Here is a 12,413-nt window from a genome sequence, read left to right on the forward strand (position 1 = left end):
TGTCCCCCTGAGCTACTTTCTACCCTGTTCCTGATGCAGCGTCCCTGGGGTCTCTGGGCTCCTTGGTCAGTGCAGCTCCCAGCAGCTCCGATACTCCTTGGGCACCCTCCAGAATCTCAGCGTCCCTGGCTTCCACCATCAGGGGCTTCCACAGTTCCCAGTCTGGAGCTGACAGCATGCATCCTTCCTCTTCAGCAGTCAGCCCTGAATGACCCAAGCTGCTCCCTTTCATATCTAGTCTCCAACCGAAGCATTCCCAGCAGGGCAACAGGGGTGTGGCCTCCATGGCCCAGAAAGTACAGTTAATCCTCACAGTACCAGTGCAGGGTAAGTGTGCCCCGTCACAATAGGGTAGACTTGTCCTGAGAAAAGACTACAGAGTCATCAGGCAAAAAAGACACATTTAGCCAGAGTATAGATGACTGCATAAGTTGTTTATTTGATATAGGTTCTTATACTGCACCCATCATGCAGTACCTGAATACCAGCTCAGTGGTTTAGCAACTTCCCTGTAGTCATACTGGCAGTGACAATTCAATTTTAGTGGAACTTAACAACACCGCTTCTGTTTATTTATCCAGGAACATAAGATTTTCCAGACCAGATCACATCACTAGTCCATGAATTCCAATGTCCTACCTCTAGCAGTGGCTAGCACCAGGCATTTTTAGAGGAAACAGAACTCTTCCCCACATCCCTTTTGGCTTACAAATAATGCACCTAGCCAATGCACCATGCAGTGCTTTACATGGAAAGCTGGGAATCCTTTCCAACTGCTGAGGCAATCGGCTTAAGCACTGAAGCATGAGACTTAATTGTCTATTATTTTTCTTCTTTCTTTATCCTCTAGCACCCTCAGATGCACAGGGCATCCATCAGTTTCCACCATTTATTCTGGTCTTTGTTATCCAGACAAAACTGCACAGGATCGTTTCAGGGGACAAGACAAGATGTCACGTTTATTATAATAACACAATTTGATTTAAGACCAATAACTAATATCTAATACCTATGTATATACACATACATACACACACACACATATAAACACAGACTCACACACACACACCAAATGTTCTGCGGCTGCTGTATAGTTACCAGTCCTGAATGTAGCTTGAGTTCGTGGCTTGGGTTTGTCGCTTGTGGCGGCTAACTGGCCAGGAAAGCCGGGCACAAGGAAGAGCTGGGTCTCTGTTGGGCATGCACCAATGCCCTTCCATGTTGGCAGGAGAATGTTACCCTTCAAAGTCTTCCATCTCACCCATCCTTTTCGTAGGCTTTAGTCTGAATCCAGAGTCTATAAGTCTTGCTGTGTCACGCTGCCTCTGGGTCCGGTGTGATTGATCACCCATCAATTGCAGACATGACTTTCAGCCTAGGACCTGGCTTTGATGTTTCTTCAATTGTACTTTTGTTCTTTTCTTTCGAGGGTGGACTCCTCTTACTTTGTCAGGGCTGCTGTCTGCATCTTCAGCTGTTGGGTGTTTACACTTTATTTCATCAGGACAGGCTGGGGCTGGAGGTTGATTCCATCATCCATCCATACCTCATTCACACATCTAAACTAAACTAATAAGATTACAGCAGGGTTTTACAAAAATGAAGGTTGCAGCAAGCTTTTACAAAACGGAGTGAGCATTTTAAAATGGAGTTTGGCACAAGTTAAAATGGAGTTTGGGTTACAACATCGACAAGTGTAAGGAATGACAAACAGTGAACAGAAGTTACAATGTTGAAACAGCGTAAGTTTCAGCGATTTAAGCAGCAATTGGATTGAAAGTGAAACTCAATTAGCCAGTTATTGGGGTAACCAGTTTTCTGAATGAATGTAGTTTCATTCATAAAACTTTACTCATGAAGTTATATTAATAAAGTAAACAATTAAAAACAATTTCATTGATCACTTCTACATCTTATGCTGGACTGTTCAGGCTTCTGAATGTCATGTTGACGGATTTAGCTTCTTTCTCTATTATCCTGTGTTAAGTTTCTCTAGGTTACCCTATTTTTCTCTTTCCAGATAGAAAAAGTGGTGTGAAAGTCATGTTGGTGGTATCCTTAAAGTGTGTCCTAAAAGGTGTCCATTGCCATCTTCTTACAGGAGCAGCTAACAGGGGAGTTTTGCAAGGGATTTTAGAGGATGAGTGTGCGTGTATGGGGGGCTAGATACACTTAACATTCTTTAAACTTAAAGCCGAAAAACACCCCCTGTTAAAAACAAAACATCAACAAAGGAATATGCTGCAGGAGTAAAAAGAGAATGCAGGCAGAAGTCCCGCAACAGAGTGGAGCTATCCAGTTTATTGCACCAGATACAGCATGTATGATTACCTGCCTTCTGGGCAGGTGGCATATGTTTGTGTTTGGTGCAAAGAGCTCCTGGCCCTCAGAGACCGTACACTGGCTTTGGAGACCAGAGTGGCTGAACTGGAGGAGCTAAGGGAGACAGAGAAGCACATAGATGAAACTTTCCAGGACACAGTAGAATGGTCCCACCCTCGATCTGACAACCTCTGTGCTGTGGAGGAGGATGAAAGTCTTAGAGAAGGAGAACATCCAGCTGGAGCAGAGAGAAACGATCCCATAGATGACAGGTTTCAGAGTAACAGCCGTGTTAGTCTGTATTCGCAAAAAGAAAAGGAGTACTTGTGGCACCTTAGAGACTAACCAATTTATTTGAGCATAAGCTTTCGTGAGCTACAGCTCACTTCATTGGATAGTTGGGACCCTCCTTCCAGATGATGTCGTGGTATCCTCTTGCACTGAGGATACCTCTCCAGGGGAGGGAACTCCAGTTATTAGGAAGAGACAGGTAATAGTTATGGGGAATTTGATCATTAGAAACATAGATAGCTGACAGGTTTCAGAGTAACAGCCGTGTTAGTCTGTATTCACAAAAAGAAAAGGAGTGCTTGTGGCACCTTAGAGACTAACCAATTTATTTGAGCATAAGCTTTCGTGAGCTACAACTCACTTCATCGGATGCATACTGTGGAAACTGCAGAAGACATTATATACACAGAGACCATGAAACAATACCTCCTCCCACCCCACTCTCCTGCTGGTAATAGCTTATCTAAAGTGATCACTCTCCTTACAATGTGTATGATAATCAAGTTGGGCCATTTCCAGCACAAATCCAGGTTTTCTCACCCTCCGCCCACCCCCCACACAAACTCACCCTCCTGCTAGTAATAGCCCATCCAAAGTGACCACTCTCTTTACAATGTGTATGATAATCAAGGTGGGCCATTTCCAGCACAAATCCAGTTTTTCTCACCCCCCCCTCCTTTTTTCCAAAACCCACACACACAAACTCACTCTCCTGCTGGTAATAGCTTATCCAAAGTGACCATTCTCCTTACAACACACAACAGAACCACTAACCCAGGAACCTATCCTTGCAACAAAGCCCGTTGCCAACTGTGCCCACATATCTATTCAGGGGACACCATCACAGGGCCTAATCACATCAGCCACACTATCAGAGGCTCGTTCACCTGCACATCCACCAATGTGATATATGCCATCATGTGCCAGCAATGCCCCTCTGCCATGTACATTGGTCAAACTGGACAGTCTCTACGTAAAAGAATAAATGGACACAAATCAGATGTCAAGAATTATAACATTCATAAACCAGTCGGAGAACACTTCAATCTCTCTGGTCACGCAATTACAGACATGAAGGTCGCTATCTTAAAACAAAAAAACTTCAAATCCAGACTCCAGCGAGAAACTGCTGAATTGGAATTCATTTGCAAATTGGATACTATTAATTTAGGCTTAAATAGAGACTGGGAGTGGCTAAGTCATTATGCAAGGTAGTCTATTTCCCCTTGTTTTTTCCTACCCCCCCCCAGACGTTCTGGTTAAACTTGGATTTATGCTGGAAATGGCCCACCTTGATTATCATACACATTGTAGGGAGAGTGGTCACTTTGGATGAACTATTACCAGCAGGAGAGTGAGTTTGTGTGTGTATGGGGGTGGGGGGGGGGGTGAGAAAACCTGGATTTGTGCTGGAAATGGCCCATCTTGATTATCATACACATTGTAAAGAGAGTGGTCACTTTGGATGGGCTATTACCAGCAGGAGAGTGAGTTTGTGTGTGGGGGGGCGGAGGGTGAGAAAACCTGGATTTGTGCTGGAAATGGCCCAACTTGATTATCATACACATTGTAAGGAGAGTGATCACTTTAGATAAGCTATTACCAGCAGGAGAGTGGGGTGGGAGGAGATATTGTTTCATGGTCTCTGTGTATATAATGTCTTCTGCAGTTTCCACAGTATGCATCCGATGAAGTGAGCTGTAGCTCACGAAAGCTTATGCTCAAATAAATTGGTTAGTCTCTAAGGTGCCATAGATAGCTGAGTGGTTTGCAATGACTGGAAGAACTGCATGATGACTTGCCTGCCTGGTGCAAAGGTTGCGGATCTCTTGAAACATCTATATAGACTTATGTGCAGTTCTGGGGAGGAGCCAGTGGTCGTGGTACATGTAGGTACCAATGACATAGGGAAGGATAGCAGAGAGGTCCTGGAGGTCAAATTTAGGCTGCTAGGTAAGTTTCAGAGTAACAGCCGTGTTAGTCTGTATTCGCAAAAAGAAAAGGAGTGCTTGTGGCACCTTAGAGACTAACCAATTTATTTGAGCTTATGTTAGTCTCTAAGGTGCCACAAGTACTCCTTTTCTTTTTGCTGCTAGGTAAGAGATTGAAATCCAGGACCTCCATGGTAGCGTTCTCTGAAATGCTTCCAGTTCCACACGCAGGGCCAGACAGACAGGCAGAACTGCAGGGTCTCAATGCGTGGATGAGATGATGGTGTAGGGAGGAGGGATTTAGATTTATTAGGAGCTGGGGAAACTTTGGGAAAGGGGGAGCCTATACAGGAAGAATGGGTCCACCAAACCCAAAGTGGAACCAGATTGCTGGCACTTAACATTAAAAAGGTTGTAGAGCAGTTTTTAAACTAAGGGCTGGGGGAAAGCCAGCTGGCGCAGAGGAGCATGTGGTTTGGACAGAGACATCCCTTAGGGGAGGATCTATTAATGGAGATTCTCTATGTCCTAGTAAGGAGGAGAGGGTGGAAGATGATAAAATATGGGTAGGATCTGTTGAGAAACAGTCAAATAAAAAAGAATCCCATTCAATTACATTGTGTAATGGCAAACATCTAAAAGGAGACAAGTTTTTAAAGTGCTTATATACCAATGCTAGAAGTCTAAATAATAAGATGGGTGAACTAGAGTGCCTTGTATTAAATGAGGATATTGATACAATAGGCATCACAGAAACTTGGTGGAATGAGGATAATCAGTGGGACACAGGAATACCGGGGTACAAAATATATCGGAAGGACAGAACAGGTCGTGCTGGTGGGGGAGTGGCACTGTATGTGAAAGAAAGCATAGAATAAAATGAAGTAAAAATCTTAAATGAACCAAACTGTACCATAGAATCTCTATGGATAGTAATTCCATGCTCTAATAATAAGAAGAACATAGCAGTAAGAATATATTACGGACCACCTGACCAGGATGGTGATCGTGACTGTGAAATGCTCAGGGAGATTAGAGAGGCTATAAAAATAAAATACTCAATAATAATGGGGGATTTCAACAATCCCCATATTGACTGGGTACATGTCACCTTAGGATGGGATGCAGAGATAACGTTTCTTGATACCTTAAATGACTGCTTCTTGGAAAACCTTATCCTGGAACCCACAAGAGGAGAGGCAATTCTTGATTAGTCCTAAGTGGAGCACAGGATCTGGTCCAAGAGCTGAATATAGCTGGACTGCTTGGTAATAGTGACCATAATAGAATTAAATTTAACATCCCTGTGGCAGGGAAGACACCACAATGGCCCAACACTATAGCATTTAATTTCAGAAAGGGGGACTACATAGAAATGAGGAAGTTAGTTAAAGAGAAATTAAAAGGTACGGTGCCAAAAGTGAAATCCCTGCAAGCTGTATGGAAACTTTTTAAAGGCACCATAATAGAGACTCAACTTAAATGTATACCCCAAATTAAAAAACATTGTAAGAGAACCAAAAAAGTGGCACCATGGCTAAACAGTGAGAGACAAAAAGGCATCCTTTAAAAGTGGAAGTTAAATCCTTGTGAGGAAAATAGAAAGGCGCATAAACTCTGGCAAAAGTGTAAAAATATAATTAGAAGGCCAAAAAAGAATTTGAAGAACAGCTAGCCAAAAGTAATAGCAAAGTTTTTTTAAGTACATCAGAAGCAGGAAGCTTGCTAAACAACCAGTGGGGCCACTGGATGATTGAGAGGCTAAAGGAGCTTTCAAGGACAATAAGGCCATTGCAGAGAAACTAAATGAATTCTTTGCATCAGTCTTCATGACTGAGGATGTGAGGGAGATTCTCAAACCTCTGAAGGAACTCAAATGTGAAACTGCAGAACTACTAACTGTGGTTTGTAACCTATAATTTAAATCAGCTTCTGTACCAAATGACTGGAGGATAGCTAATGTGATGCCAATTTTTAAAAAGGGCTCCAGAGGTGATCCATGCAATTACAGTACCTGACTTCAGTACTGGGCAAACTATAGTAAAGAACAAAACTATACAAAAACAAAACCGGTTGAAACTATAGTAAAGAACAAAATTTTCAGACATACAGATAAACAAAGATTGTTGGGGAAGAGTCAACATGTTTTTTGTAAAGGGAAATCATGCCTCACCAATCTACTAGAATTCTTTTACGGGGTCAACAAGCATGTGGACAAGGGGGATCCAGTTGATATAGTGTACTTAGATTTTCAGAACGCCTTTGACAAGGCTCAATGAAGGCTCTTAAAGCAAAGTAAGTTGTCAGAGGATAAGAGGGAAGGTCCTCTCATGGATTGGTAACTGGTTAAAAGATAGGAAACAAAGGGTAGGTATAAATCAGTTTACTTTCTGCCGCCTACCAGCTCCCCGCGGCCCCCTTGCCCCCACAGCATTTACCTAGAACGGCTCTGGCCCGGTGCATATCGGGGCAGGGCAGGCTCCCTCCTTGCCTGCCTGCCCTGCCCCCACACCGCTCCAGGAAGCAGCCGGAACCTGTGTGTGTGGGGGGGGCACAGTTTCCTGTTCCCAGCCAATGGAAGCTTCGGGGGAGGTACCTGGAGGCACGGCCAGGGCAACACACAGACCCCTGTGCCCCACCCCCCCAGGTCCCGGCCGCTTCCTAGAGCCGCACGGAGGCAGGGCAGGCAGGCAGGGAGCCTGCCCTGCCCGCAGTGTGCGCCGTCTGGCCCCCTCCCCCGAACTCCTCCTGCAGCCAAACCCCCTGCCCTGAGCCCCCTGCTGCACCCTGCACCCCGACCCCCTGCCCTAAGCCCCCTGCCGCACCCCACACCCTTCCTGCGCCCTGACCCCCTGCACTGAGCCCCCTGCCACACCACAACCCCCTGCTCTGAGCCCCTTGCTGCACACCGCACTCCAACCCCCTGCCCTGAGCCCCCTGACGCACCCTGCACACCTCCTGCACCCCCTGGGGGCAGGGAGGGGGCGGAGTTTGGGTGGGGATTTCGGGGAAGGGGTTGGAATGGGGGCAGGGAAGGGGTGGGAAGAGGTGGGGTAGGGGCGGGGCCTCATGGAAGGGGTGGAGTGGGGGTGGGGCCAGGGCAGCAGGTGAGGGGGTGGTCAGTGGTGCAGCCCTCGGGCCAATGTACTAGTCCTCATGTGGCCCTCGTGGTCATTTGACTTTGGGACCCCTCGTATAAATGCTCAGTTTTCAGAATGGAGAGAGGTAAATAATGGTGTCTCCCAGGTATCTGTACTGGGACCAGTCCTATTCAACATATTCATAAATGATCTGAAAAAAAGGGGTAAACAGTGAGGTGGCAAAATTTGCAGATGATACAAAACTACTCAAGATAGTTAAGTCCCAGGCAGCCTGTGAAGAGCTACAACAGGATGTCCCAAAACTGGATAATGGGGCAACAAAATGGCAGATGAAATTCAGTGTTGATAAATGCAAAGTAATGCACATTGGAAAGCATAATCCCAACTATACATATAAAATGTGGGGTCTAAATTAGCTGTTATTACTCAAGAAAGAGATCTCAGAGTCATTTTGGATAGTTCTCTGAAAACATTCACACAATGTGCAGCAGCAGTCAAAAAAGTGAACTGAATGTTGGGAATCATTAGGAAAGGAATAGATAATAAGACAGAAAATATCATATTGCCACTATATAAATCCATAGTATGCCCACATCTTGAATACTGCATGGAGATGTGGTTGTCCCATCTCAAAAAAGATACACTGGAATTGGAAAAGGTTCAGAAAAGGGCAACAAAAATGATTAAGGATATGGAAAGGCTGCCATATGAGGAGAAATTAATAAGACTGGGACTTTTCAGCTTGGAAAAGATACAACTAAGAGGGGATATGATAGAGATCTATAAAATCATGACTGGTGTAGAGAAAGTAAATAAGGAAGTGTTATTTACTCCTGCTTATATCACAAGGACTAGGGGTCATCAAATGAAATTAATAGGCAGCAGGTTTAAAACAAACAAAAGGAAGTATTTTTTCACACAACGCACAGTCAACCTGGGGAAATCTTTGCCAGAGGATGTTGTGAAGGCCAAGACTACGACAGGGTTCAAAAAAAGAACTAGATAAATTCATGGAGGGTAGGTCCATCAATAGCTATTAGCTAGGATGGGCAGGGATGGTGTCCCTAGCCTCTGTTTGCCAGAAGCTGGGAATGGGCAACAGTTCTATTAATTCCCTCTGGGGCACCTGGTATTGGCCACTGTCAGAAGACAGGATACTGGGCTAAATGGACCTTTGGTCTGACCCAGTATGACCGTTCTTGTGTTCATATTTGATGCTTTAGATTGATTTGCTGTACTGAGAATTTCTGGTGTTGCAAGAAACTCTTTCCAGTGGACTCTGGAGATCTTCCACATCCATTTACTTTAGAATGAAGTGATCTTCTTATCAGTTTCAGGAGTAGATTTCTGTGACTCTACTCCATAAAAGAGTACAGACATGATGCTGGAGTTAAACGTTCATATTTTTGAGTCAGTGCCAATCATGCTACTTTTCCAGATCTTTTCAGTTTTATGTATGTTGTTTGCTGCTTTTGATATTTGTTGCTTGATATCTAGCCTGGTGTCACCATCATTGCACATCTCACTCCCTCAATATACATCAATAATACAGAAGAAGTACAGGTTATTATCAATGTACTCTTGTATTATATTCTCATGGAAACACATTTCTTTTGATGCTAGTCAAGGCACACACAAGTTCTTTTGTGCATAAATTCTCCTTACTATGAGTACTGCCAAGTTAGCTGCATCTTTCTTGATGGATTTCAGACACGCCAGCACATTGGTACCTTTATCATAAGATCTCTGGCTTCGATTTGAAAGAGTACACAGTTTCCAATAAGATTTACCCAGTTGTCCACAGAGAGGGCCTGCTCTGTTTTCCTAATGAACAAGGCTCATTTACAAGCAAAAGTCATAAGATATAACAAGCAGATAAAAAGTCTATAAACTGGAATTTCTGAACACCACTATACCCAAGTGAAAGAAAATTGGACATAGTAATTGTTTAAATTTAAAATATTATTTACAGATCCAAGACCAAACTATTTGAATTACTGGGAACTCTCAGTATGCATGACAGAAAATTTTTTGTGAGCATTTGAAGCATTGACTTAGACAGGCTCATGACATTAATTGTACACACTAGAAAAAAAGAAGTCCTAGGTGTAAAGAAAGGAGCTATTTCTGGGGAAAGTAAATATTTAATAAAGACAAGCTATACACTATTGAACATGTGTATCTATGTTATCATAATTGCATTTCCATGGAGGACTTCAGTCATCACAACAATAAAATTGAGGCCCAACATTCCTTTAAAGAAACTCAAACAAAAACAACCAAACAACCAACCAACAAAACAAACAAAGGTATGAGGAAGGAGGTTTCTATTTATTGGGATGTGGTCATTTTCATTTTCTAATAGGCAAAAAGGCCTGCCACACTTGTACTTTGTGAAGTAAGGAGTGGTCATACATTATGTGCCGTTGGTTGTGCACTGATCTAGAGATGAGTCCAAACCAAAACCCTTGTTAGAGTTGTGTAGCTGAAGTCCCTCTCTACAATAGTCATAAAATGAAAATCTGAACATGGTGTACTCTGGCAAAGTTTAGAGTCAGATGCAAGCCACACACTCAGAAGTGCAGAAATTTGGAAATTTGACTGGTACCCATATATTTGTTGGACTAGTAAAGCCATGGCACATCAGGCCTTCTTCCATCATTGCCAAGCTAAACCACACGCAGTAGCGATGCCATTTGTTTGTGCTCAGCGCTACGCCACATGTGCAGCAGGCTGAATGCGCCCTGTGCATGCCATACCCTGCATTGCATCTGTCATCCCACAACTTGCACACCCCCCTCACGTCAGTGGGTGCTACTTTCTCTGTGCCTCGTGTCCTGCTCTGTGCCTGACCGTTGCCCCCTGCATGCCCCGGGTGCCCTGTACCCCCTGTGTGCCAGCCAGTCCCTCGCCCCCTGCCGGCCCCTCGTCTGCCCGGGACTGTGCCCTCAGGCGCTGCGCCGTGCGCTCTCTCCGCGCCCCCTCCGGCCCAAGCGTGACGCTGCCGCCTATTGGCTGGGCGGGGCGCCCGGCTCTCAGCACCCGGGACAGCACCAAGCGCCCCAGGGGCGGCAAGGGGGCGGGGCCTGTGCGTGTCGCTAGGGCGACGGCGCGCACCTCCTTCTGTTTGGGCCGGCGGTTCCCATGGTGACGGGAACGCCGCCGCGGGGCCCGGCCGGGGCATGTCGGACCTGGGCTCGGAGGAGTTCGAGGAGGAGGCGGAGAACGACTTGGGGGTCAGTGCGGGCCGCGGCCCCTCCGGCTCCTCCGGGACCCGGCGCCGCCTCTCCCCCCTCGCCCCCGCGCCGGTCTGGGGCCGCCCCCGCCGCGCGGTACCGGGCCCGCGCCCCACCCGGCCGGGCGCCGCGTCACCCGCCCCTGCCTGGGGCTCGGCCGCCCCGTAGAGCCCGCGGCGCCGCCTGGGCCGCCAGCAGCCGCCTTTCCCCGGTGCCCTCGGCGCCCCGCCCGACAGAGCCCGCGCGGCGCTGGGCAGCCTGGTGGAGAAGAGCCGGCCCCCGCTAGCCCCGGGCTGCCCTTCACTGCCCCCCAGGCCCTGCCTGGCTCCCCTGCTCACCGGGGTGCCTGGGTGGGGGAGGGGCGGGGGCTGGTTGTGGGTCTGTGCGCCAAGAGAGGGTTGAAGGGTGACTTGGTTACAGTCCGTCAGCGTCCTCCTGGGGAACAAATAGGTAATAATGAGCTCTTCAGTCTAGCAGAGACAGGCATAGCACGGCCCAGCGGCTGAAAGTTGTATCTAGAGACGTTCAGGCGGGAAATAAGGCATGCATTTTTTTAACAGCGAAGCAATTAACCATTGGAACAACTTACAAAGGGTCCTGGTGGATTCTCCATCACTGACCATTTTAAAATCAAGATAGGATGTTTTTCTAAAAGATCTACTCTGGGATTTATTTGGGAGAAGTTTTATGGCTGTGCTATAGGGAGGTCAGACAAGATGATCATAATGGTCCCTTTGAATCTATAAACCCTTTTTCCCCAGGCACAGCCCCAGTCTATAAGTATGTAGACTATTAATGAAAAAGGACCCATTAGACACATATCTTTAGTTTTGTCACACCTAAAAGAACTGAATTTGTAATTACTGTTACATATTTTAAGGGTCAATCATGCTCTAATCAAAGTTAACAGAAGGCTTGCCACTCATGTCAGTCAGAGTAGGAGCAGAGCCATGGACTAGGATCACACAGAATTTTGGATTTGTAGTATTAAAGTATGGAGAAACTAAAAAAAAATAATTAATCACTGTTATGTTGGGATTCTCAAAGTCATGAGATGTGTTTCTCAAACAAAATGTTTTTTAAAATAAGAAATAATCTTATAAATACAATGATGTCTTTAGTTGCTATGTTCTGTTGGAGTCTATACATTAGTGATACTCAGCTTCGAAGAGTTGCTAAGCTACTGTATTCTATGGAGTTGTAGAGATAAAAAGGACTTGAGTGAAGTCCTGCCATTTTACTATGGTATTTAGTGTCTGTTTCAACTTAGTGCTGTTTAAGTAGCAAGAATCCAGCCCCCAACAAATTTCAGTAGTTTGCAGGCAGAAGACACCTTTGGGTACCAGGTGGGGTCTGGTGGCTTAGTGCAAGATACTCACCACAGTTACCAATAGATTTCTTGGCCAGGTGCCTTCCTGGGACTCAGGAAGAAAAGGAGCTGTTCAGGACAAACAATTGGTTTCCTCTTTGTACTCATATTGGATTCAGTTTAGAACCCCTGCCTCTTAAACTGCTGAATGGCTTATTCCATT

General features: G+C 45.6%; 1 protein-coding gene across 3 annotated transcripts in view; it reads left to right on the forward strand.

Annotated features, from left to right (window-relative positions):
• Window positions 1-10,751: 10,751 nt before the first annotated feature.
• Window positions 10,752-12,413, forward strand: part of RSPH1 (radial spoke head component 1) — a 30,785-nt gene continuing 29,123 nt past the window's right edge. For all 3 annotated transcript variants that reach the window (XM_084633116.1, XM_084633115.1, XM_084633117.1), the window contains exon 1: window positions 10,752-10,881. In XM_084633116.1, coding sequence (XP_084489242.1) covers window positions 10,828-10,881 — 54 coding nt within the window. In that variant the 5' untranslated portion in view covers window positions 10,752-10,827. The remainder of the gene's footprint in view (window positions 10,882-12,413) is intronic.

This window comes from Lepidochelys olivacea (genome assembly GCF_965140295.1).
Source record: "Lepidochelys olivacea isolate rLepOli2 genome assembly, chromosome: 1".
In the NCBI taxonomy this organism is placed as follows: Eukaryota; Metazoa; Chordata; order Testudines; family Cheloniidae; genus Lepidochelys; species Lepidochelys olivacea.